We start from the raw sequence: 23,455 nt of genomic DNA, 5'->3' as shown, positions 1-23,455 counted from the left end.
TGGCCATTGCATAACAGAGCCTGTAAAGAATAAAGGGAGAGCCGCTGGGGCCTGGGGATGGAGGGACAGAAGACACGTGGGAACTGCTGCCTCCATTGGGCAGCTTTGTCTAGGGCCGATCACGGGCAGAGTCCCTCAGGCATTAGTGTAAGCATGCCTGACATTGCACTCATTCCACAGTCACAAGAGCCTCCCCACAGAAACTACGTTGGAGCAAGTGGCCGAAGGAGAGCGAAGTCTTAGGGAGTCACCTTAGGAAACCATGTAGTGGACAGTCTTTACGGCAAACGGACGCAGGCGATATTCGCTGTTTACCCGACTATTGTCTTGCCGAGGTGAAGCGCCCTTCCTGACACAAAGCCCCACTTGTAAACTAAAGCACTGAAGACAATACTGAAAATATTGTATAAAAAGACCTCTTTATTGAGATTAAAGGTATTAAAGTTCTCACAAATGTCAAAGATGAATTCTAAAATGTAGACTTCTTTTTTGCACATTCAGCACTGTGAGGTTTGCTGCTCAAATTGCAGTCATATGACATATTCAAGCCATGACAGAAAAGTAATACCACAGTATAATTTTTCACACTTTTTTCGATGGAAGTCACACCCAGCTAAGAATGATAAAAACTTTACATCCTAAAAGATGGCTTACCAGCAAACACCACAACACAAAGAGGCAAATAGAATTTCAATTTGTCCATATAAAAGAGAACTAAATGGTACCATGCAGTTAGAGAGGAGGGGCAGGTGCTGGAAGATGGCCCTGTTTCACAGAGGAGCTCCAGTGGTTTACCAGGTGACTGTGCAGTGAATTCACACACTGATTCCAATTTTCACTACAAGCTGTCACTGTGCCTGAAAACCCCAAAACTCATGTTCATTGGTACACAGCTGATGCTCAAACAAGGCAGGGGTGTAAAACATCATGGCCAAGATCAACATTGTTTCCTCTGAATACTTTTTCTTTTTTTCTTTTTTTTTTTTGGACGAATATAAATTGCATTAACAATTATCATGTTTGAACTCAATTATTATATTAAATCTAATGGGTTATTTTATTTTTGATTTAGGGTGCATCAGTGATTAGTGCTCTGAAGCAGTACCTCAGATAATAAATGCTGATAAATGGTAAAGAACTACAGTAAATGACCATAAACGGAAGCACAAAGTAAAAAATAAGGACAATAAAGCCGGAACTTCAAAACTGAAAGTCTCATCCATAATTTTTCATAGTGAATTCTATTCTACTCCAATGCTTTATGGCCTTGTTTACCCTTAAAAGTTACAAGAAAGGACTGTACTTCATTAAGAGCCTGAGGAATAGACAACAATATCTGATAAGTACCAACTCAGTTTCTCTGTCAGAATACTTTTTTCTTTCTATACAAATTAGCCCAATATAATAAACAAGGTTTTAATTAACTTTCCATAAATCTTAATGTTTTTAACATCAGTAAATCAGAATTTGCATGTCAACTAGGGCTGCACGATATAACATTTTAGCATTAAAAAAATCACGATGTGCGCACAGGATGTGTGATGTCAAGTATAGTGATCGTCAATCCGTATGGATCAGACATTACGAATCAAAACCATTTTGTTTTTTAGGTCCTGTCAGTTTAAACATTCAAGCAATTTTAAACCATTTGAGTGCACGAAGACGCGAAAGAGAGCTCGATTCTGCACGTGCGGCTGTTTTCTGTGCATGCACACACACACAAAATTAAACACATACATACACACACACACAAAATGCATAATGTCTTCAAAATTGACCCCCACACTAGACTAACCTGTTCTGAGAGAACAACAGAGATGTATTCAATGAAGTCCACAATGGACAAGACAAGTAATCAGATTGTGATGTAATGTAAATTTAAATAAAATACAGTTGTAAACCTGCAAATTTAGTTTAGGTACAGACAGGCCAAATATGGCAGAAAAGCAGAAATATGGCATTAGAGGCTATATAGCGCATTAGTAAATTTAATGCTTGTTTCCATTGTGAATGTTCGTGTATTATTTTCAGCTAATTTGCCATTTATACTGACTCAATGACAGAAAACGCTGAGAAGAGAGAGGAAAAGAGAGCGAATGTCATGAGACCAACTTTAACTCATGTGTTGTCCTCACATGTCCACCTCAACATCTTCTGGATAACTCCTTACTGCTCTCCTTACATGAAAATATGAGATTTCTCAGACTCTAATCAGCTTCACATTACAAAAGCATGTCACATGACTTTGTCGAGGGGAGCCTTCAAGCAGATCAGGTTTTTCTTATCTTGATTCATTTCAAGCTACTCCATTCCTTCTCTTGAAAAAGGACAGGAAAAGTGGAAGGAGGACATTAAAGATGCTTTTGAATGAAAATGAAATATACACAACGTAACACAAGAGCAATGAATGCAAAAGTGAAAGACTTTCAATTTGTGTGGGATGTTGCGGTGTCCATGACTATGAAAGCGTAGTAATGACAATAACAAAAGTAGATTCACTCATTTTAGAGGCTAAAATAATGTTTGATTTTTATAATTTTTACTCAAAATATTGCAAAAAGTATATATTGTTTGTTATTATTATAAAATTACGTAAACATTAGTAGTGAAAATGTAATCTGTTCTCAGCACAATGTCACTATCAAAAAAAAAAAAGTCATACAATGACAGAATTGCCTTTGAGGTGGTGATGTGTTTGCTCATTGTTTTGACATGAGTGACCCTACAAATTAAGATGAAACCATGTTAACTACCCTCAAGGCAGCAAATCCCCTCTATTTAATTTACACAAGGCTTCTAGTGAACTTGTGTTTAAATGAGTCAGGCTGAAAGGCTGGTTTCTCTTCTGGTGAAAATACAGACCTCACAAAGCACATCCACACTGCTTTCCCAGCGGCCCAACTAGCATTCCATACATATTTGCACATGGAACTCTTGGAACTACAGTTCAATTCTCTCTTTCATTTGCACACAGTTTACATTATGTGACCACTTAAAAAAATAAAGGGGAAAATATATGATTTTATTAACTAAAAAAAACAGTAATAAAATACATTATGATTTGCATTTCTACTATTTCTTAAGAATAATGAATGGTGCAAACTGTTTTCTATTGATATTCTATATTTAGAAATGTTCAAACTTACTGCAAAGAGTCCACCACATATTATATAATGATTTTACAAAGATGAAAGTAAAAATTAAAAGAAGAGAGAGAGAGAGAGAGAGAGAGAGAGAGAAAGAGAGCATTCTTTCATAGCCCTATAGATCCATGTTACATGCTATCTAGATTTAGCCAAGATGACTAATGAGGGAAATTATGTGGGTGACAAGCGGCAAATGCCGATGAGTATCTTTTATATTTAACTGACAATCAAGAATTGCTAAATTGTCGACAATGATAAAGGGGATCTAAGTATAATCAAATCTATATTACACTTATGGCAACTCGAGTTAATACTACATAATTTTTGCCATTAACGCTGATTAACTTCTATTCTGAATTAAATTTATTGTAAATATTTTTTTAAAAATGATTTTCACTGACACCGATTATTTTGTGACAAGGGAAGACTTTAGGATGCTTATTAAAATGTCATCACTCCGCTGGTTATAATTAGTGTTCATTATTTTATAAACTTATATAAAGTTAATATACTATATGCTTTTCACATTGATATATATTTTAACAGCAAATAAATTATAATCACACTATACACACACACAATAGAAATACAATCATTTATAGTTCTACACATATCTTCTTTAATCCTAATTTTGCAATAATTTTGGAGTTCTACTGTCAAAGCAACACATAACTGGCATGCACTGTAAAGTATTACACTTGGGACTTGTTTAATAGCATCAAATATTAAATATAAAGACAACATCATCAACAGAAACTGAACATATTATTTGCACATAACGTGACAGTAAATTGGCATGACAAGCACAAAGAAAGAATAAACAACCAGCCATGTTACAGTGTGTCAGCTCTGGACTGTGGAATGAAAACACTTCCATTCCTAACTGTGCAACTTCCCTCGCTTCTTAATCATCACTTCAATCTGAGCCCCCGCCCTCTACAACCAAACAATCATCAAACTTCAGCCAATAAAGCATGCAGCACCTCTCACGGTCACTTTTACCTGTCTCTGGGGTCGATCCATGAAGTTTGTCGAGTGTTGTGGTCAATGTAAAAGACTCTGCCATCAAAATCCCTGGCTTCCTCCCAGCCCGGGGGCAGCGGCAGCTCCGAGCTCTCTCTCCGCTTACAGCTGCTCACCCACGGCATAGCGCTGCTGGGACGGTAGGGGGGTCTGACCCCCTGCCTTTACTCCAACAACAAATATATCACAACTTTCTACTGCATTACAAATGTTTAACTCCCATCAACTCTCGGAAACAGAAAACTTCACGACGAAGAAACAACCGTGGGTCAAATCGACACAGGCAGTCCTGCATCCACCTTTTCCAAAAAGTTTTGCGGCGCTCTCATGACTCTGTGTGTCGGTCCTCCATGTTTGACTCTATCTACCATCTTTCATTCCACACTGTCCATATTCGGGCAGGCGTATTTGCATAAGCACTGCCTCCAAATGCATACGTATGTGAAAGTAAGCCAATAGTTGCGCTCGTATGATTTTGGGATTGTTGTTGATGGAAGTGGATGCAGTTTTTTTTTATACCGACCCATGTGATGGGTGTGATTTTTGTGATTTGCTTTTTTTTTTTTAGATTTATTAATAAATACACCTATAATTTATCAAAGCAATGTTTATCTCATTGGACCAATTTTAATTTAATTTTATTTAGTTAGAGTTAGAGCTTGTAATTTGACTACTATAAGGGTGTTCTTGGAGTAAATTAACTTCAAAAAGCAGCCTATTCATAATTTCAAACGTATTTCCTTTCGTGATAGAGTGGTAAACTGTTGCAATCAATGTTTGAACATTTTCAAACATAATATCGTTTACTCCTAATCACAGAAACTCGAAGCGCCTATGAAACGCTTGAATTAGTTACCATTTTTAGTATAAGAGCGCCATCTAGAGATGACAGACAGTTTCTTTAGCTCTTTTTTTCTACATGAAGCAACAGTTGTAGCTGTGTTGTAGCCCATATTTTACACCTTTTTTTACTCCAGGGAGTATCTATCTATAATAATATATAATCAAAGTATTTTATGTGTTCTGTTTTGTTGTTATTGTTTGTTGTATGAACAATCTTTCCCCATTTAATTTTTTATTTTTTATTTTTCCCACACTCTGAGGCCTGTATTCAATCACACGACATACTTTACTAGCTTACCTTATACACATTTGAAACCTCTGCATATTTTAAATATAAAAAATTATTTGATTATTGTAATCCCCAGTTTGTATCTTTTTAATCATCTAGCCTTCAATGCAGCATCATAGATCAAACCTTTGTGTATTTATTAGAAACGCCTTTCTCCCTCCTTATCACACTATTTCCTGTAGGATAAAATATATCTAACTTTTGTTTTCCTACTCCTCCTCATCCGCTTCCATTTCTCATCACACTATTTCCATTTAAACACATTGAGCTACTCTACTTTAAAAAGTTAAGTAACTTGTATGTTGTAGTTTACTCAGCCTACACTTTGTCAAACCAATTTAAATTGTTTATTAAAAATATAAATGCATATTTTGTGAAACAATATACAAAATATCAGGAAGAGAGAAAAAATACATTTACATTTATTACCAGTAAGTACCACTAAGTAGCTTTAGAGCTCCATTTCTCTATTATAATAATTATAATAACCTCAACATCCCTTATCAACTTCTGCAGACATTTAAAGGAATAGTTCACATACAATACAGCAATTAAGTCATAATTAATGCATCCTCATATCATTCCAAACCTGTATGACACAAAGGACAAGTTTCATGAGTGATTTGTGACCACAGATTGTCATGGTCGATCCTAGAGAAAAATCATATGGTTTTGGAATGACGTGAATGTGAGTAAATGATGAAAGAATTTTCATTTTTCATTCTTAACAGTGAAAGTATTTATTTGCTTAACTAACTATAATCAAAATCATTTTCAGACAAAGTCTGAAATGTGTGTGTAATTATGTGTTTGTTGAGAGCCAATTATGTGTATGTGGAGAGCCACTGTGTCGCGTCACAGATTTGTCCTTCAGCCTCCCACTGCCATACGTGGCATTCTGTAAGTGCATTGGACACTTCTGTTTCAACACAATTCCACATGCTGCAGAAGACAGATCAAATGAGACAGTCTCACACTTCAGGTAACACTCTCATTTCTTTTAATACTTTTTATGCACAAAAAGAAAGTACTTTGATGTACATGAATATCAATGACACTTTACACTTTTTTGCACAAAACTTAAATGCAACTAAGAAAATTGTAGTTTTGTTAGTAACCACAGATGAAGATGATCATTTTTATCAAAACATGAAGGCTATGTTAAAAGGATAGTCCCTACTGGGATAGTTCATAGTTTTAACTGGGAAGTCAATGGCTACCACCTACTGTTTGATTACTAACATTCTTTAAAATATCTTCTTTGTGTTCAGCAGAAGAAAGGAGGTTTGGAACAACTTGAGGGTGAGTAAATGATGACAAAACTTCATTTTGTGGTGCATTATCCCTTTAATAGCTTAATATTTAACACAAACAGATGTGATATTGGAAGGGCTTTGGAACTCAAAACGATATTTTCTTGCTTCACTTTGCACTTTGAACTGTTTTAAAGGCCACAAAAAGCTATTCTAAAAATCTAATGTAAACCTCAAAATTAAAATGTTTAATATTTCTGTAGCTCAGCTGGTTAAGCGTTATACTAACAAGATAGTGGGTTCGATTCCCAGGGAACACATACTGTTCAAACATTTAGATTGAATGCAATGAAAGCTGATTTGCATAAAAGAGCCTGCCAAATGCATACATGTAAATGAATTACTTAAAAGGAAAGATTTTGCACTAATTCTAGGACATAAAATTGGTCAATTTGTGATACTGATCTGTACAAATGGTCAGACTGAATCAGAATACTGTCATTCTCCAATCATGGATAAATGAAATGAATCATCAGGATTTGTACAAACTTATGGAACATATCAGTTTGAGTCTTGAGTTCTGCTCATTAACGCGAAAAGGGGGACAATCCACATTCATAAATTCTGAAATTCATGTTTATTTTTAATTCAACTTCTACATAGAATATAATTTGTAAATAATTATTTTCTTTTTTTTAAATCTTTCAGACCCTATTGTATAAATCCAAAATTTTTATTTTTCCAATTTAAAAACAACAACAACACACACATATTCGTATACACATACGAATTATAGTCGGCAGGCATCAAAGATTCTTGTTAGGAACACATTGCATATTTACTGTGCAATTACTGTGCGTCAAAGAATGGACTGCCAGGCACTTAGCGGAGCTTATCTCTCACCCATTCATTCCTTAAAAAAACCCCTCCATAAACAGTGAAAACTTTCCTCCCTTTATAAACCTTTCTTTTCCCCCATGGCAACCCCTACGGCAAGTGCTGTTGCCGATAGCAGGGAAATCAAATGAAAAGAGACAAACAAAAACTAATGAGGTAGTAAAATCAAAACAGTTTGTCCCTTGAAAATGACAACAATCAGGATTTTAATGGCATCCTGTCTACAGTTTAATGGCGTCCCGTGTGGCCTTTGGTCTCCTGCTGCCAAACTAGGGTCTGAATAAAAATCTCTCTCTCCCTCTCTCTCTCTCTAAAAAGGATCCTAGAGGGCAGGGCCTAAAGTTTGAGTGCCCTCTCTCCCCATGTGTACACCTCCTCTACCTCCTGTGCTCAGATGATGAGTGCCTCTTACTGAAGACTGACGGACTGTGAAGAACTTGCCAGCAGAACTGTAGAGTGTCAGGATCCAAGGTGCTACTTTTGTTCTTCTCATACTCTCCATTCCTCTCTCATTTCTCTCATCGAGAGGAGGTTCTTGAGGTTCCAGCCAAAACCGAAGGCCGTCGGACCCCGTGAGGGACACGGTAGTCAGAGGTAACCATGACAAACCCTTGCAATGTCGTTCTGGAAATTCTGGGGATGCTGATTGGGATGGGGGGCTGGTTTTGTTCCCTGGCGGCCACCGTCATGCCTCAGTGGCTGTCACTTTCTACTGAACTAATGGCCTTGGAGAGCTTCGAACAAGGGCTTTGGGAGTCCTGCGTGTTTCATGAGGTAGTTGGCACGGAATGCCGCCCTTATGACACTATCCTAGGCCTCGACCCCACTTGGATGTTGGCCCGTATTCTGATGTGCCTGTCGGATGCCACGTGTCTTCTCGGACTGCTCCTCGCAATCCCTGCCATGAGTCAGATCAATTGCTGTAAGAGTGAGGAAGGACGACGGACCAAGCGAGGTTTGAAGATCACGGCGGCTGTGTTTTTATGCATGGCTGGATTGTTGGTGCTCGCTCCCGTTTCCTACATCGCTCATGATGCTGTTGTGAAGTTCTTCGATGAGACCACACCTCACGTGGTGTCACGTTCAGAGTTTGGGGACGCGCTGTTCATCGGCTGGGCTGCAGGACTTCTTGACATTGTGGCAGGCGTCCTATTTTTTACCTCTTGTACTGACTCAAGATACAGTGAACCACATCTGGTGTATCACCATCAAAGGCCGGACATCAGAACTGTTGATGGTTCGAGGAAACGCACCGAGTATGTTTGAGATGATCCTCACTGTCCTTAAATGACTGTTAATGTTGATGGGGCAGGACAAAAAACTTTTTGACTTGATCTTTTAATCATTTTTTTCCCTCTGGAAAATGTTTATACTTAAGTTCAATGCATACATCAATCAAACCCATGAAACAGGTAAAGCAATATTATGATGCATTTATCCTTCAGTATCTGAGTATACTGTTTAATTATGTCTTATCATCAGTAAAGTCTTAATATTAAAAGGTTGCCAATATGTTTTCAGTTAATTTAATAGAGATAGTGATTGAAACAAGTGGCAATAATAACATTTTTCTTCCCATTTTGTGGAAATGTATTTACAAATATTGTCTTAGTTGATTTTGAAAGTATGTCCTCAACCTATTTGTTTAGTTACAATATTATACATCTAGTACAGAAAAGCATAATAACACTTTGGTCTTCTTATTTCTGCATGCATTCGTACACTGTACATGTAGTACTCAATGTCACTTGCAAAAGTAACTCATTGTTTGGAGATCAAGTAAACATCAGCACCTGGAAACCAGCTGGTGCTAATCCGGAATACTGTCTACCTTAGTAAGAAATACATAAGATGCTGACTGAATGCCCTATATGGGGCGATTGTAACATTTTCATAAAGTGAAATCTTTTCAGTAATGTAGTGATGAAGTTTATTAATATAATTTTGTTTTTATTAATGTACTAGTGTTAGGTATTAATGTACTAGTGTTAGGTTGGTTGTGTAACGGTTCAAATTACTCATGGTTTTGATCACAGTTTTAGGGTCACGGTTTCGGTACGGTTCGGTATGTGCTATGTTCAGGGAAAAAAGGACTACTGTCAAATAAAAATATGGAAAATAAGAACAAATAATCAAGCAACAGCACAAATAAATATATCAGAGCAAAGATACAAATAAAATAAGCAGTGCTGTTCAGGCTATTTAGGTATCTAACAGTAGTTATCAGGTTCAGAAATTGTAATCAAGTGTAAAATAACATTGAATAACCTTCACTTTGTAAAATAAAAAAAAGAATTAATCATTATTAAAGTTACAAATGCTATTTAGTCAAGAACAGTGAGTGATTTCCTTGTCTTTTGTTGTTTGATTAACATTAAAAACAGACAGCAGGAATATTAGGCTGCTGTCACTTTAAGACATAAGGTGCGTCCCCATTCGCGTACTTATGCACTATTCTATGACGTATAAATAGTGCTAGTAGTGCGTTCACACAGAAAATTCCAAAAAGAAAAAGTACACTTTAAATACCCGGATTATGCACTAAATTAACGGAAAAACGAAGTGTGGAATGTTGGTCACTTCGTGCACTCGACTGTCGCAGCTTTAATTACGTAGTGGAAGGGAAGGGAGGATCGTACTCCGTTGTTAAATGACAAAATAACCCTTTTACAATTCACGCACTACATGGATGAGTGCATAGTGCTCAAGTACATAGTGTATAAGTGCATAGTGTATAGTGCGTCATTTGGGAGGCAACAATCATGACGTTGTAGGACGGCGTAAATGACTGGTCATATTAGGCCGCGTTTACACTAGTCCATTTTCATTTTTTCACGCATAACTGTTTCTACGGTTACGCCTGTCATTTACACTACTCCAGCTTTTTCGACCCTCAAAGACTTTCGAAAACTCTACACAACCCGTTTAATTTGAAAACGCAGGGGTTGTGTTTCAGTGTAAACGGACAAAAACGGAGACTTTTGATAACAATGGCGTGGCCGCCCACGTTCGCTCTGTGTATCCTTGACGACCGTGTAAACAATAACAGGGAGACTATACTGCAATCTTTGTTGTAATTTTTAGCAGCCATTGTACAGTTAAACTCTGCATTTTTTTAATACTGCAGCTGCCTACATGTGCAAGAGGCAACTGTTTACACTTGTATGCGCATGTCCATTGTGCATGAACAGTCTTGTGACATGCGCTTTCGGTAGTGTAGTGTAGACGGAGATCGTTTCTGAAACGCTAGTGTAGATGAGTATCGTTTTCATTTTAAAACGCTGTTTTAGGTCCCGTTTACACTAGAGCGTTTTCATTGTACGCATAAGTTTTGCTACGGTTACGCCTATCGTTTACACTACGCCGGTGTTTTCAAACCTCAAAAACGGAGGCTACTACACTAATCCGGATATATTTGAAAACGGAGTTTTCGTCTAAAACGCTCCGCGCCCACACTTTCATTTTCAAACGTTTTCAAAAAGTTGCTCATCCACACTGAAACTTATGAAAACGCGTACATCCCCCTACTGCGTCTGCGCATGAGTAAAGCTTCGACCTGCGTCATTTCCACTAGGCGTTTATTAACTTTCCGCCACTAAACCAATAATCAGCAACTGCAAGGAAACATTCTGGCTTCTTTGAAGAAAGCAACCTGCAGTATGTACAAATTGACATTATTTTTTTAATAAGGCTGTCAAAACGGAGAGAATCCAAAACAACTGATGTAAGTTATACAATGTTGTTCAGCATCTTGGCTGAATTGGTCATATGACTGCATCATATGACTAAAAATGCGTCATCGTATTCAAAAGACTCCGTTTTCAAAGTCCACACTACGACGCCGTTTTCAAATTTATCCGCTTTGGAGAGCATTTACCAAAAGCTACGTTTTCGTTGACTTAAAAACGCTGTCTCAGTGTGGACAGAAGGCCAAAACGGAGAGAAAAATATACGTTTTCAAACGAAAATGTATTAGTGTGGACATGGCCGGAGACTTTCAGAAACGCTGCAGACCCCATCTTAGTTTGAAAACATTGGGGTTGCATTTCAGTTTAAATGGACCAAAACGGAGACTTTTGAAAATGATGGCGTGGCTGTCCACGTTCGCAGTGTAGACGAGGATCTTTTTTTTAAAAACGCTGTTTTAAATCGAAAACGCATTAGTGTAAATGGGGCCTTTGTAAACTTTGTTCAATACGACTGCAGTATGCGCTAAGGTTGCGTAACTCTAGTGCGTTTTCATTTTAAAACAGCGTTTTAAAATGAAAACGATCCTCGTCTACACCGGCGTTTCCACAGCGTTTCAGAAACGATCTCCGTCTACACTCCGCGACGAAAGCGCATGTCACATGACTGTTCATGCACACTGGACATGCGCATACAAGTGTAAACCGTTGCCTCTTGCGCATGTAGGCAGCTGCAGTATTAAAACAAATGCAGTTTAACTGCACAATGGCTGCTAAAAATTACAACAAAGCCAGCAAAGATTGCAGTTCAGTCTCCATTGTTTACACAGTCATCAAGGATACGCAGAGCGAATATGGGCAGCCACGCCATCGTTTTCAGAAGTCTCCATTTTGGAGGTTCGAAAACACTAACCGTAGCAAAATGTATGCATTTTAAAACAAAAACGCACTAGTGTAAACGGGGCCAAAGAGTGACTGTTTTGTCCAGGTTTTTTTTTTAATTATTATTTATTATCACTGTTGTAATGTATTGGAAAGCCAGAATGCGTAGGCTATCCATCGACAGAAACACACATTAGCCAACTATATCTGTCTGTTTTATTTATTGTTAATTTAAACAAACCATAGACCTATTATAGATTCACGTCAGATTTGTGTTGTCAGAAAAGTACACTTTTGTACAAGAGTGCATATTAGTACCTCAAATGTACATATTGGTACCAAAGGTGTACATATTAGTACCTAAATGGTACATATTAGAACCTTTTGATAGGGTTCCGCCCCAGTGACAGGTTTTGTAGCTTTTTTCTGAGTATTTATATATAGGCCTATATAGCTAATTTAGCATAATCTTTGAGTTATGAATGAAAATTAAAAAAAAAAAAAAAACTGTTACAATTGCCCCTTGTCACATTTAGATCCCATTTACAGTAATTTTATTGGTCTCGACCATTAAACAGTTTCTGAGCAAGAGTACAAAAAGGATATGGAACAAAATAAGATTTGGTGTTCTAGTGTGTTCAGTCGGGTGAGCTAATGGCAGTAAATGCCTGCTTGAGTGTAATTGTCTCTGATGGTCTCTCTATCAGAATGGAGACTAAGCTGTGTTTAATGAAGGCTCTAACGAGCAGCATGTCCTCTGAGGAATGCCAAACAGTGCCACCTCCTCCTCTCCATCATTACTCTGATTTGACCAGGTTAGGAGGAGACCAGGAGCTCCTTTCCACTGGAATACTGCAACAGGTACAGCTCCACCCCGGAGAGAGCTTCAACCAAATAATCACATCTTTAAAAGGAAATGTTCCTGTCTAATGATGCTTTACACTTCATACTACAAAGTGTCAGTGATTTGAGAAAACATTCATTAAGATGTGAAACGGTAAATAAATCCAAGCACATAGGCCTACAGGAAAAATGTTTGGTTAAATATGTGACTTACATTGCTTTAGACATAATAGAAATATGGTATACAGAAGAAAAGTTCTCAGACTTGAAGGCGCCCATGTAGATTGTGCCCTCAACTTCCTGCGATGATATTGATAATGGAAATGAAAATAAGCGGTATGTTTACACTTCGATGTTTAGCTTTTAACGCTCATTTCCAGCTTCTAGTTGGGAGGGGACCTACTCTGGGCTCTCAGAAAGGGGAAATGGTGCGTCTTCGACTCATTAGGAACAATGTCCTAATGTAGCTCACTGCAAACAATCAGGAGTGAAAGAAGCTGATAAACGAAAACATTGAACGAAACTCTAAACATTTAATACTGCGGGATAAACACCATTCACAAACACAGTATTTGTTTATATATTTGTATATTATGTGATTTCATAATTTTCCTTTTAATATCATTTTCTTTAGAGAACAATAAGCAAAACAAAAACAAATGTGCTTGCTGGAAATGCCATCCAGATGTCCGATTCTTTCAGTGAAAATAACTACATCCCTCATTAAATAAATAAATGTTTTTTTGTTTTGTTTTACACATCAGCAAAATAAACATCATGTTTATTTTATTTTTGTTTCTTTATTTTTCAGTTTTTTCATTTATTTCCACAAGAGGATGTGTTTTCTCTCTCTATATGCTATATATTAGATTAGTTGACCCATTGTATTAGTTGATGTATATACAATCAAACCAAAATTTATTCAGACACCTTGAACATTTAATTCATTAATACAGTTTATTCACTGTAATTAAAAACAAAAATGGTAAAAAAAAATATGTCAAGATCTCAGAGTTAAACTGTGTCAGAATAAAATAATCTTAATTATGTCAGATAACACTTAAGCAAAACATGGTCAGGTCAAAGTGTCTGAATAATTTTTGGTTCCAAATCTTTATCAGTTTTACTGGTAGATCATTGTAAGAAGAATTTTTGGGTATATTATGTCACAGTTTACTTTATTTTGCTATCCTCACTTACATAAATGAACAACGTATAGTGTCCTGCACCCACTAGTAAAAATATATCAAAAACATAAAAAATGTCCAAATAATTTTTGGTTTGACTGTGTATATATATAATATATATATATATATATATATATATATATATATATATATATATATATATATATATATATATATATATATATATATATACATACACTACAAAGTGTTTAGAAAGATTTATTGATTAATTGATTGATTGATTGATTGATTTAACTGAAAAAGAGAAAAATATGATGATATCTGGGTTGACAACTTCACAATATATATGTATGTACTTTACTATGACCTGCACCGGTTAGTTAAACAGTAAATCTTAACTAACAACACAAGCTCAGATAACCTGCTTTTGTGCAAACATATACTGTATGGAGAAAAAAAAAGAAAAAAAAATTCTGTGTAGCAGCAGGTTTAGTATACAGACTTGTAATGAATGTCCTCAAGTAAAATTATACCATCAAGTCCTTAATTATCGGTGTTACTCATTGGATTTTATACCCTTTATTTAGTGACTTAGCTATGCAAAAGGGCAGATCAGAACAGCAGAGGGTAAGATGACCTCTGTGTAGATGAGATACAAGCTGCAGCTCAAGGCCAGTCGAGGTACTTAAAAGAAATTACAAGATGAAAGTCTGAAAATGCCAGTGGTTTCTCATACACACACGCAAAACCACTATACACCAGCAGTGCTGATCATGCAACACACCCAGCAGTGTGATCACATGCACACCCACAATCACATAACACACCCTGCAGTTCACACCCACAGTACACCAAAACAGCATACCAATTTAACACCTCCACTACAGCAACACAGAAATCTTACAAATTATTTTTAATTACTTACTGAAAGTAAAATTCAATTAATATGAGTGATAATTAATAATAATAATAATTTATTAGTAAATAATATTATTTATTAGTAAATAATCTGTTTTCTTGCGAATGTTTTACACGTTTTTTTCTCCATGCAATGACTGACTTGATTGCTGCTTGCATTCTTAAAGGATACCGGTGAAAATAATGTAGTCTTCAAAATAATGATAATTTTGTGCATCATACAGCATCTGAACGATGTAAATGCTTCAGTCCAGCTGAGTTGAGTGCGTTATTCTCAATATCATGAAGCAAAATCTGTTCTACAAACTGGGTTAGAGGCCTATAGAAAGGGTTAAAGGGATAGTTCAGCCAAAAAAAAAATTCTGTCATCATTTACTCACCCTCAAAAACGCATGAATAGTATTTTTTTCCCCAACTATGGTAGTCAATGGAGGGCAAGATCTGCTTGGTTACAAATATCTTCCTTTGTGTTCAGCAGAACAAATAAATTTATAAAGGTTTGGAACAACTTGAGGGTGAGTAAATGATGACAGAATTTTCATTTTTGGGTGAACTCTCCCTTTAAGACAGACACAACTGATGCAAGCTAAATGACTGTACAGAGATAATATTTCAAAATCTAATCTTTATCTTTGGGTTTGATCTAATCTCATAATCTGTAATCAGTCATATTCCATAAAACTAGTCATCTTTATTACTAGACATTCAATAACTAAAGGGACAATATTCTGCTTCATGTCCTCATCCATTTTTCATGAAAAAAGAGAGTTATACAATTTGGAACAACTTGAGAGTAAACAAATGATAAACTGTTCCTTTAAAAAATATAATAATAAAAGAACAAAACAAAGAAAAGTACTGATGAACATATATTTTTTTAAATCCTCAAATGAAAATCAATCGCTCATTTATTTATAAATACATTTCTAAAGCATGTTTCCAAACAAATCAATGCAGTTCAAAGTGCTTTACAGGAAAGAACAAGTGATTGACACTAGGTTTAAATATAACAAATTAAATAAGACCCAAAAGTAGATTATAAACAGGTAATAAAATCATGAGATTTGAGGGTTTAGTGTTATAAGACATTACAAAAAAAAAAAAAAAAAAAAGCCAGGCTAAAGCCAGGAAGGTTGTTCCAGTGGTGTGGAGCATAATGGCTGAAAGCAACACTACCAAATATTTTAGCTCTACTTTGTGGTACAGCTAAAAGAGAAGAATTCGTCCTTCTAGGCTCATATCCTGAAAACATTTTTGAGAGGTAGTCTGGTGTGAGACTACCTCTCAAAAACAGCACTCCTCCAGCATATTGTTTTATCTGTTATGATTATGATGAACTCTGATATGAGAATGCTGTCACGTTCATTGGCCTTAACCTTTGGCTTTACTTTCTTATCACAGTATGTGTGATAATATGAGAAGTGTTAATGTCACACATCTCATATGCTGCACAATCAGAGCTGGGTTTTCAGAAAAGAGACTCTATTGTTTTGATATCGTTCTTCCATCCTTTTGAGGCACAAGCCGTTTTTTTTTTTTTTTGTCTGCTAGAATACTAATAAACCGTTGTAGAGGAGGTTTTATACTGAGGTCCATGAAAGCTTGTTTATTTCCACCAATATCATACCTCAGTCTTGGTCACATGTGAGCAGAAATGTGTTTGTGTTATACCCTCCCTAAGACAATGCATTCTTCTCAGTATGGGGTCTTGGCTCTTCTCTGTCAGGATGTTTCTTTCACCTCAGAACAATGCACGTCAAATTGCCAATGTCCCTGGGAGTCCATCCTGGAAGACAAATTCTCTGGTGTTCTCAAGCCACAATTCTTATGAAACTTAACACATATTCTTGTGTGTACATTTATGAGTGTTTTAGATGGATAAATCATCAAAACTCCTAAAGGAACCTTGACAGACTTGTGAACCAACACACAAAAAAATAAAAGCAACTTTAATTGGCAAGAAATTATTTCCCTTTGTCAAATTATCAGGGGGATTATGTGGTTTTATAACAGAAGAAAATCATGTACTATCCAGTGGGATTTGTCAAACTTAATGTTCAATTTTAACAAGATTAAATGTTGGCAAGTAACAAACTCAAAGCCCATGGGGGGTGTAGAAAAACAATAAGGGCAAAGTAATAGGGCAAGTTTCAAGCTGAGAAATCACAGTAAAGTTCATTCCACTGCATGGCAGGGGTTATTTCCGCTGAAATCACCTTGTCCCTGCTCAAAGATCCACACTTAGTCAGCTGAACCATATCTAAAATCAAATATCAAGATATTGTGCGTGAACAGCTTTTGGTGGCAGGTGAATGTATGTAAGAACTGTCTGATTATTTATTTATTTTTTTAAATCATATTGGATCATCACTTTCACTCTAAAAAACTGAGAGGAATAAATTAGCATTTTACATACATTATCTTCATATATACACAATATTCAAAAGTTTGGGGTCAGTAAGATTTAAAAAAATAATTTTATTCAGCAAGGACACAATTGATCAAATATATATATATATATATATATATATATATATATATATATATATATATATATATATATATATATATATATATATATATATATATATGTCAAATAACCAATGGTCATCAAAGAATACAAAAAAGTATTGCAATTTCCACAAAAATATTAAGCAGCAGAACTGTGATAATAAGAAATATTCCTTGAGCAGAAAATGTTCAGATCATGTGACACAGAAGACTGGAGTAATGATGCTGAAAATTCAGCTTTGCCATCACAGGAATAAATTACATTTTAAAATATAATAAAATAGAAAACATTTCTTTTAAAATTACATTTCACAATAATACAGTTTTTATTAAACTTTTCATCAAATAAATACAGAGTTGGTGAGCATTTATTTGACTTCTTTTAAAAACATTAACAAATCTTTCCGACCCCAAACTTTCAAACTGTGGTAAATGTATACATACATATACAATTAACATAAAGTAGGCTATATAGCTTACATTACCGACATTTAGTTGCACAGATCTCAGATACAGTGTTGTGTGTTCTGCACATTATGTAACAAGAATATATGAAAAAGTCCAGTGCTAAAGGATCTCTCATATAAACAATTTGATACCAATAAAATGGCTTCAAAGTTCAGTGTTGCCTTTATTTCTGTTCACTCAGTCACATTAGTAATTAAATAATTTGATTCAGATATACAAATTTACCTTAAATAGTCAAAATTCTTGAGAAATTGTATGTAGAGCCGTCAATGTCCTTCCATAGAGCGATGTATATTATTATTAAAGATTTTCCAAATCAAATGCTGTGTTGATCATCCCCTCATCCGTACTCTCATTAATTACACTAAGAGAGCCTTCATCCCTTAGATTTTTGTCAAAATGTCCAGTTTCTCCACTCTCAGGCATCTTGGTTTTGGGATGCCTGTAGCACATTAATAGCAGCCCACTTACAATGAGTAGGCAAGCTGAGCCGATCCCAATCCCAATCCCTGGACCCACGTCCTGTTTAACTGGAGCAGAAGGCAAGTAGAAGTCAGGTGGGAATTCTATAGTGCGATTTGCCAGCACAGAACTCATATTCCAAATGACAGGGACCAGAGAACACGCTGCAGTTAGCCAGTACAAGGAACCCGCCATCACAAAGGCCAATCTGACATGCCCGCCGTCAACCCCAAATAATGCATTTCTCACCGCATATCCCGCCACCAAGTTTGCGACTACCCCCACACCAATAGCGGTCATGCAAAGTACCTGGGCAGCTGCTATCTCTGGAGGAGTGAATGAATCTGTAAGGCTGATGCTTTTGCAGAACTCAGCCGAGTCCAAAATGTGGCTGTTGAAACAGGCCCTCCACACGCCCACCCAGGCCAATCCTCCAGTGATGACCGTCTGATTGTCCACAGACCATATCCTCCAGTCGTTCACACCAGAAATAGAGGCCATCATTATCCATCCTATAAACCCAAGCACCAGACCCGCAAACTGCTGATGGACTGACTGGGCCAGGTAAGCCATTGCTAAAACTGCTGAGACCCGACACCAGGTGGTTATGAATATTTCCTCCTCAGGTTTGCCAACTGTCCTTCAGGGCCATGGCTACATTGCAGTCACACAACGCCTGTTAGATTAAAGAAAAGCGATTTTAACCTACAAAATCATTAACACATTTGTCCAATTCTATAGGCCCTACACCATGTTTTTGATGTCAGGGACCCCAAAATATGAGGATTCCATTCTGAAGGACCCCTTCCTAAAATATTAAAGGTGCTAAAGAGGATCTTTTCATCGACTGAGAAACCAAAGACTGTTACTGAGTTTTTGAAATGAGCGCATGCGTAAGAACAACCCCCCCCTCCTTTCGAGGGAACGCCACCCAGAACTCATGCACGAGTATTGGAACACGAGTGTTTACCACCGGCATTCGCTGTGTTGTGTTAGTGGATTCATTATGTCGGACTCACCGCAGGTAACTCATAATCTGCAGTTGTTACTCCTGTCTCTGGACAAAAACATTGCATGTGGCGGCTGTGGAGTGTGGAAAGTTACTGGAGCGCGCAGCCGTGCTCGTCTCTCACAAGGAACGTCATGGCAGTGATTGACAAGCCAGAGGGCCAATCTTTTACGCGATGATCGTAAATGATTGGCTGATGTTTTTAAGGCCCTACCTCGTGCACAGATTGATATATATTAATATTATTCCTTTCAGTGCACCTAATAAATAGTCTTTTATCAGTTAGTAAAGACAGTTTCAAGTAATATTGCAAAAATGTATAAAACAAAACATCCTCTTTAGCACCTTTAAGTCAACTATACACTAGCATTCCAAATTTTTGGGGTCAGTAAGATTGAAAAAACTCTTGTCTAAATGACAGGCCAAAAATAACAGGAAAGACATTTACACTGTTACAAGAAAAAATTATATCGCGAAAAAAATGTATCACGGTTTACACAAAAATATTATATAACACAACCATTTTCAACCATTCGATAATAATAATAAATGATTCTTAAGCACCAAATCAGCATATTGGAATTATGAAGGATCATGTGACACTGAAGACAGGAGTAATGATGCTGAAAATTCATTTAAAATATATATTTAAATTCAGCTTTGGTGTGCATAAGAGGCATCTTTCAAAAACATTAAATTACCAACCCCAAACTTCTGAAAGGTAGTTCAATTTTTCACGTATAAATGTGCATTGATACTGAATGTGTGAGAAAAATAGTAAGCATGATATTATAGAAAAAGAAAAAAAAAGAAAGAAAAGAAATTAAACCTAAGAGGCAACAAAAAACAGTAAAATATTTGGAAAATATATCATTTGTTTTAAGAAAAGTAATAAAGGCATTTATTTATTCTATTGACAGCCCTACAAAAAGATTATGATTCTTGACAATTGACACTTACTCTCATGATTTATTACCAGTCATTAGAAAGTAGATGATTTTCAAATCAATGTCTAATTTTTTACAGAAAATTTCCATGGACTGCCAACGCCCCACTGGAGCCTTTTAATGGGCTTTTGTTCTTTTAAAGGTATGACAGTAAAGAGAAGACAGGAAAACACAAGGAGAATGCAGGGGGAAAGGGAATGGGACATGACGCAGGCCAGATTGAGGTGTTTGGAATATACAAAACGTGTCCTTTGTACACAAACATTCAAGGTCAAGCAACTATTTCAGACTGAGGAAAATGTTTTTCAAATGTAGTGTTTAAAAAATTGTGGTGAGGAGTGATGTTTCCAGAGGGAGGAAGAAGGACATTGCATTGAGGGTCAAGCACAAGTCTACGCATTTGTGACCAAGCAGAGGAGGAAGTGGAGGATGAGAAGAGAGAGAGAAAGAGAGAGAGAGAGAGAGAGAGAGAGAGAGAGAGAGAGAGAGAGAGAGAGAGAGAGAGAGAGAGAGAGAGACTAACTAATACTTCCTGCCTGGCTCCCTGCACACCTGGGGTTGCGGAATGTTCCAGGATAAGCTAAAAAGGTCATTTCTTCACGCACAGGAATCAGAGATAGGAAAAATTATTAGAGCTTTGGGGAAGTGATTTCCTTAACACTTTGCCAACCCCCCAATAATTCCCCCATGTTCCTGCTTAATATATTTTATAGCCAAATTATTCTGTTTTGTCTATTGAGTCCATACAGTTGTTCTATTTATACACACTTTTGTTTACGTTTTGTTTTAAGGTCTTAGTTACAATGTAATTATACATTTAAAATACATTTAGGTACTGGGAAAATAGCAATTAACAACATCTACTATAGGGTTTGTGTTTAGTTTAGGGTAAGTTGCATTTAATTTTGCATATTTGCTGTTATTACTATGGTAAGTACATGTAAAATGCAGCAAAGACACTGTAAAATAAAGTATGACTTTTTCACAATTTCAAGCATCTCTTATTATCCACAATTGTAACTCTTCAGTCACGGTTGTGTAAAACGGCTTGAGCATGTTACATCCCTTCGTAATGTCAATATGTACTTGCATAAAACACAACAAACGTATTCTTACCTGTAAAACGTTTTGAGCTCAGAAGCATCTTCGGAATCTATCAGTCCATACAAAATACAGGACTTCTCATATGAAACAAGCGGAAAGGACAACTTTCCAAACTGACACGTACAAGTCAAACACAACTGTGGTTAATGATTAATGTAGAATATCTAATAAATGGATGAGAGGGCGGGGAGGATCAGTGCACAACAATGAAAAGTTACTGCTTACTGGATTGCTGAGTTATGTAACTAATATCAACTTGCTGATTTGGCCTATGCAGATGGTCAGTTCAACGACAAATTATGTCACGTAATTGTTTTTTGGAATAATTGTTGAGAACGTCTCTGTGATAATGTACATGTTATTTGCATATTTCTATCTGTAAACAAAAGCAGACTGTTGCATTTGCATAAAGCACTCTTATTTAGCAATAACCATATTGGTTCCTTTGAGTTTTGTCAGGATTATGTTTCAATATCATATTTATATGATCAGTAAAAACAAACAAAAAAACATAATCAGTTAATGTTAAATCAGTTCATGTGAGTACAACGGTTCAATGTTAATATTATAAAGTGACGAGAATATTTTTGGTGCGGCAAAAAAAAACAAACAACTTATATAGTGATGTCTAATTTCAAAACACTGTTTCAGGAAGCTTCGGAGTGTTATGAATCAGCGTATCGAATCATGATTCGGATCGAGTGTCAAACCGCCAAACTACTGAAATCACGTGACTTTGGTGCTCTGAACCGCTGATTTGACACGCTGATTCATTATGCTCCGAAGCTTCCTGAAGCAGTGTTTTGAAGTTGTTAATTTGTTTTTTTGGCGCACAAAAAATATTCTCGTCGCTTTATAATATTAATATTGAACCACTGTACTCACATGAACTGATTTAAATATGTTTTTAGTACCTTTATGGATCTTGAAAGAGGAAAAGTCATTGCTGGCTATGCAGGCCTCACGGAGCCATCGGATTTCAACAAAAATATCTTAATTTGCGTTCCGAAGATTAACAAAGGTCTTACGGGTGTGGAACGGCATGAGGGTGAGTAATAAATGACAGAATTTTCATTTTTGGGTGAACTATCCCTTTAAGTCAGCCTCTGTAGGTTGAAAATGGAAACTGGTCACTTGTGCCATCATACACGCTAAAGAATGCTGGGTTAAAAACAACCCAAGTTGGGTTGAAAATGGACAAACCCAGCGGTTGGGTTAAATGTTTGCCCAACCTGCTGGGTAGTTTTATTTAAACCAACTATTATTTAAAAATTGCTATATGGCTAGCTTAAAATGAACCCAAAATAGTTGGGAAATTAAAAAAAACAGATGCAATTAGAGACAACAATAATAGACAAAAGGTGAATGTTTATTAAAAAGCTTTAATAGTTTATTAATATAAATTTATTAATAAGAAATTTAATAAATGTTTTTTGTTTAATAATTATTTATCGAACATGAATAAATGTTCATTTCCAACATACTTTGGGTTAATTTTAATTAAGCAATACAGTAATTTTTAAACAATAGTTGAGTTAAATAAAATTACCCAGCAGGTTGGGCAAACATTTAACCCTACCGCTGGGTTAAAACAACCCAATTGCTGGGTTTGTCCATTTTCAACCCAACTTGGGTTGTTTTTAACCCAGCATTTTTTAGAGTGTAGCAAACTATGTTCAATTGTCTTTGTACATGTTTTTTAGCAGCTTCCTTTGCAGATGCATCAGCCAATTGGTTACCTCTTACTTTCTCTGATTTTCCTGTTGCATGCCCTTTCACTTTGACTATTGTTACTTTGCTAGGCAGCTGCACCGCATTATTTAAATCCCCTATCAGATCAGAATGGGCTATTGGTTTCTTCTTCAGCTGTCTTGAAATTTCTTTGTTTCCACGTTTTAGCAAAGTCATGAAACTACCCCGTATGCATATTTAGAATCAGTATAAATCCTCACAATTTTACCTTTTGAGAGATCACAAGCTCTCATAAGTGCCAGTTGTTCCGTCGCTGACATATAGACCATTCCCC

General features: G+C 36.3%; 3 protein-coding genes across 8 annotated transcripts in view; 1 reads left to right on the top strand and 2 right to left on the bottom strand.

Annotated features, from left to right (window-relative positions):
* The window catches only part of wwc3 (WWC family member 3), a 56,233-nt gene extending 51,702 nt beyond the window's left edge, over positions 1 to 4,531 (bottom strand). For all 6 annotated transcript variants that reach the window (XM_067374073.1, XM_067374067.1, XM_067374070.1 and 3 more), the window contains exon 1: positions 4,149 to 4,531. In XM_067374073.1, the coding sequence (XP_067230174.1) occupies positions 4,149 to 4,294 (146 nt within the window). In that variant the 5' untranslated portion in view covers positions 4,295 to 4,531. The remainder of the gene's footprint in view (positions 1 to 4,148) is intronic.
* Positions 4,532 to 6,532: 2,001 nt separating this feature from the next.
* cldn33b (claudin 33b) lies at positions 6,533 to 9,682 on the top strand. The gene is made up of 2 exons (XM_067374215.1): positions 6,533 to 6,603; positions 7,770 to 9,682. Exon 2 carries the CDS (start codon positions 8,052 to 8,054, stop codon positions 8,715 to 8,717), a length of 666 nt encoding a protein of 221 aa, XP_067230316.1. The 5' UTR covers positions 6,533 to 6,603; positions 7,770 to 8,051; the 3' UTR covers positions 8,718 to 9,682.
* Positions 9,683 to 17,537: 7,855 nt separating this feature from the next.
* On the bottom strand, positions 17,538 to 21,562 carry cldn34a (claudin 34a). Its single transcript, XM_067373955.1, has 2 exons — positions 21,442 to 21,562; positions 17,538 to 19,045 (listed from the first exon to the last, which is right to left on the bottom strand). Exon 2 carries the CDS (start codon positions 18,940 to 18,942, stop codon positions 18,208 to 18,210), a length of 735 nt encoding a protein of 244 aa, XP_067230056.1. The 5' UTR covers positions 18,943 to 19,045; positions 21,442 to 21,562; the 3' UTR covers positions 17,538 to 18,207.
* Positions 21,563 to 23,455: the final 1,893 nt, after the last annotated feature.

The sequence above is a fragment of the Chanodichthys erythropterus genome, chromosome 21 (genome assembly GCF_024489055.1).
Source record: "Chanodichthys erythropterus isolate Z2021 chromosome 21, ASM2448905v1, whole genome shotgun sequence".
NCBI lineage: Eukaryota > Metazoa > Chordata > Actinopteri > Cypriniformes > Xenocyprididae > Chanodichthys > Chanodichthys erythropterus.
This window is presented reverse-complemented; position numbering and strand designations above follow the sequence as displayed.

What these genes read in the sequence shown, in the direction of transcription:
- cldn33b (XM_067374215.1), top strand. Translation starts at nt 8,052, where the DNA reads ATGACAAACCCTTGCAATGTCGTTCTGGAAATTCTGGGGATGCTGATT.
- cldn34a (XM_067373955.1), bottom strand. Translation starts at nt 18,942, where the DNA reads ATGGCTTACCTGGCCCAGTCAGTCCATCAGCAGTTTGCGGGTCTGGTG.